This window comes from Dipteris shenzhenensis, chromosome 8, assembly GCF_047967505.1.
Source record: "Dipteris shenzhenensis isolate YYH24624 ecotype China chromosome 8, Dip_SZ_1.0, whole genome shotgun sequence".
NCBI classification, from domain to species: domain Eukaryota; kingdom Viridiplantae; phylum Streptophyta; class Polypodiopsida; order Gleicheniales; family Dipteridaceae; genus Dipteris; species Dipteris shenzhenensis.
This window is the reverse complement of record NC_141603.1, coordinates 16,133,795-16,137,643: the sequence shown is the minus strand read 5'-3', so window position 1 is coordinate 16,137,643 and position 3,849 is coordinate 16,133,795. Positions and strand designations below refer to the sequence as shown.

The window sequence follows — 3,849 nt, the reverse complement described above, 5'->3', positions numbered from 1 at the left end:
TTGAGCTCTCTTTCTCTCTCTCTCACACACACACACACACACACACACACACACACACACTTTTTCTTTTGGTGAAACTACACACAAGTTTTTTTTTTCTTGGGTGAACTACTAACACACACACACTTTGCCTCCACCAAGCTAAGACGCCATTGGGATAATGGCTAGCACATTGGTCCGAAGGAGGGAGGGGCTATAGGGGTGTGCCACCTTGTGTTTGAGAAAGAGAAGGGATAGGAAAGGAGAAAAGGGGGGAGGGACTTTATCTACGAGCACCCAATGAGGCCTTAACAAATCCTATCCACTCAAAATTGTGAGAGGAGCTCCTTATCTCTGTCTCTCTCTCTCTCTCGCTCTCACGTTCCTTGGAAAGCCATTCAACATCTAATCCAAACAAGAAGGACATTTCATATTCATCAACCAATCGTTGGTAGAAGCAAAACTATCACAAACAAAGAGAGTGTTTTTCTGTGAGAGATCATCAGCTATGGCGGCGGCGTCTGCAACGGCTCAATTAGCAGCTTCCATGGCCACGGCCACCTCCTCGTCGTCTGCTGCTTGCATGCCTTCCTCCTCTGCTAAGCTCACCCACGCCTTCTTCGGCAAAGGCCTCGGCTTCTCCCCCTCCCTCCCCTCCAAGTATACCGTCGCCCGTCCTCTCCTCGTCCGTGCCCAGGAGAAGGTCAGCCCCCCCCCCCTCCAGCAATCGCCTCTCCTCATCTTTGGGTCTCCTCTATCCTCTCCCTCCTTGCTCAATTTCCTGCTTGATCAGTTGATCGGAGCGCTGTTTTGTTTCTCACGTTGTTTCACCTATAGCTTGTAGCTTCTAGACTGTTTTGAAGGAGTCTGCTCTTTCAGGTCGGTCTGTGTTGACGGAGACTGCTCTCTCAGGTAAGTCACGTTTTGCTCCCTCCTGATGCCTTCTTTGATTGGCTGGGTGATACTGCTCTCGAGCTTTGACGGTCAGAGCCCGATGACTCTGCCGGAAGCAAGCATGGTGTTTGTTGCTTTTCCCTGGCAGCTTGTCTCTACCTTAGAAGAAAGCTTTGTTTGTGTCGCTGCTCTATGGACAATGTACCTGTTTGTATTGGTATCATAGCGCGTAACAGTGATGTTTATGTCCCTGTATCTAGCCTCCTTTACTGCTGATCTTTTGCGTTCCTCCCCGATGGATCCACTGCTCTAATCCACATTGCTCTCTAAGTATTCGCTCTCGGCGGCGTCTTTGTTTCACGGATGCAATTTTCCTTGGCGAGGGTTTCACATTGCATTTTCCTCCTCATCCTAATCATGAGGTTGTTTGGCTTCCCTTGCAGTTCCAAGTGATCGAGCCACTCAACGGTGATCCTTTTGTTGGTGGGTTAGAGACCCCAGTGACATCCAGCCCTCTTATCGCATGGTATCTCTCCAACCTGCCCGCATATCGCACTGCCGTCAGTCCACTCCTCAGGGGAGTCGAGGTCGGGCTCGCCCATGGCTTTCTGTTGGTTGGTCCTTTCGTGAAGGCTGGCCCTCTGCGCAACACTGAGGTAGCAGGTTCTGCTGGAGCATTGGGAGCCGCAGGCCTTGTAGTGATCCTATCGGTTTGCCTTACCATGTACGGCGTGGTTTCGTTCAAAGAGGGAGATGCTTCGATTGCTCCTGCATTGACGCTAACAGGAAGGAAAAAAGTGGCCGATAAGCTTCAAACAGCTGAAGGTTGGGCAAGTTTCGCAGGTGGTTTCTTCTTCGGGGGCTTATCAGGGGTAACATGGGCTTACATCCTTTTGTATGTGCTCAACCTCCCCTACTTCGTCAAGTAAATTCTGTGTATATGTATTCTTGTCTTCCCTTTCCGCAAAGTTGGTTGAATGTAATCTGACCTTAAGCGCTCTTAGTAGTACGCAGAGGCTGTTGTTGTATTTCAATGCTTTGGGTCTTTCATCGTTTTCCTATTACAGCACAAGCCCTCGTTTAGTTCTATTTGTAAGTGTCATAAGACATCCGATTCCGCAAGTCCTTGTTACTGATTGTTCTTGGATTCTGATATATCGTGATGATTTGGTAAAATGGATGCAACTCAAATGTAACGAGTCCTCTATCATATTTTTGAAATTTAATGTTGTTATTAGAGTTGACAATTAGCTCACTTATTCCAGTTTATATGATTGAATCCATTCTAGGAGGGAGGGAGGAAGGGTGAGATAGCAAGAGAGGGAGAGGGAGAGGGGGGGAGAAGGAGAGGAAGTAAGAGAGGGAGGGGGGGGAGCGAGAGGGGGAGAGAGATAGAGGGGGAGGGAGAGACACTCAACACACATACACACAATGTCACCCATTTCCCCTTCCAATTTCTACTCCCTTTCCCCCTATGTCTAGTATTTCCTTTCATAATCATCATTACCATGCTAATTTCTTGTATATGGATTTATGTCCAAGTTCTTTAAGTTCTTAGATACCAACCCAATATTAAATTATCTCTAAAGTAAAATAAATTCTTAGGTATTAACACACTTGTAAAGTCAATGGCTCTATGCAATTTACCTGGACAAGATTACTAATGAGAAATTCAATGTACCATTATGCCCCAAAAATAGAACATGTGGATGCCATTGTCCCTCGTATATGCATTGCTTTCAAATTAGAAAACATCCTTGACCAACTCTACAAACAGATACAAACAATAGTGTGAAAAAGAACAATAAATCTCACCAATATTCCCTCTCAAGAATTCAAAATCCCTTCCTGATTATTCTTTTAGAATCTCATGTAGCCTAGTGGAAAGACTTCTATAGTTGTGTTTTCCTCTGCATGAATTTTTATGTTATCCTAAGACCTTAGCCTAATTTGCTATGTCCACCATTTCACCTAATTGAAATTTTACATTGAAAATTATCTTTAGGTTTCTTCCTAGGTCAAATTATATGTATGGAATAATATTATTAAGATTAAAGTTTTTAAATTGGTAGTGAGTTGAAAGAAAGTCTCCAAAACTCATGACCTGAATTGTCTCCCCCCCCTTCACTCTACAAGTAATCTCCCTTTATATCTTACCTCTCTTGCCCTTACCATTTGCCTTGTCTCCTCCTTTCCCTTGTTGCTCTTTGCCATCTCTCTTCTACTACTAGCTACACATGCATCATTGCTTCCTCTCTAACTTCTTTCCAACTTTGAGTAGTCATATTTTTGAAATCTAATGTTGTGTTATTAGAGTTGACAATTAGCTCACTTATTCCAGTTTATATGATTGAATCCATTCTAGGAGGGAGGGAGGAAGGGTGAGATAGCCAGAGAGGGAGAGGGAGAGGGGGGGAGAAGGAGAGGAAGTAAGAGAGGGAGGGGGGGAGGGAGAGGGGGAGAGAGATAGAGGGGGAGGGAGAGAGACTCAACACACATACACACATTGTCACCCATTTCCCCTTCCAATTTCTACTCCCATTCCCCCTATAGTCGTAGTATTTCCTTTCATAATCATCGTTACCATGCTAATTTCTTGTATATGAAATTACATCCAAATTCTTTAAGTTCTTAGATATCAACCCAATATTAAATTATCTCTAAAGTAAAATAAATTCTTAGGTATTAACACACTTGTAAAGTCAATGGCTCTATGCAATTTACCTAGACAAGATTACTAATGAGAAATTCAATGTAGCTTTATGCCCCAAAAATAGAACATGTGCATGCCATTGTCCCTCGTATATGCATTGCTTTCAAATTAGAGAACACCCTTGACCAACTCTATAAACAGATACAAATAATAGTGTGAAAATGAACAAAAAATCTCACCAATATTCACCATCAGCAGATATCACTAAATACCTACCAAAATGAGGGGAGAGGATGATACTAGGAGGTCCACAACATGATTAG

At 43.8% G+C, this 3,849-nt stretch overlaps 1 protein-coding gene across 1 annotated transcript; it reads left to right on the top strand.

The window, feature by feature from the left end:
• The first annotated feature begins 361 nt into the window (after positions 1–361).
• Positions 362–1,907, top strand: PSAL (photosystem I subunit l). Its single transcript, XM_087378366.1, has 2 exons — positions 362–682; positions 1,317–1,907. Exons 1-2 carry the CDS (start codon positions 488–490, stop codon positions 1,800–1,802), a joined length of 681 nt encoding a protein of 226 aa, XP_087234492.1. The 5' UTR covers positions 362–487; the 3' UTR covers positions 1,803–1,907.
• Positions 1,908–3,849: the final 1,942 nt, after the last annotated feature.

Bases quoted from the DNA above. Each gene is read 5' to 3' on its own strand.
- PSAL (XM_087378366.1), top strand. From the start codon at position 488: ATGGCGGCGGCGTCTGCAACGGCTCAATTAGCAGCTTCCATGGCCACG. The intron at 683-1,316 runs GTCAGCCCCCCC...CTTCCCTTGCAG, and splicing joins TCGTCCGTGCCCAGGAGAAG to TTCCAAGTGATCGAGCCACT.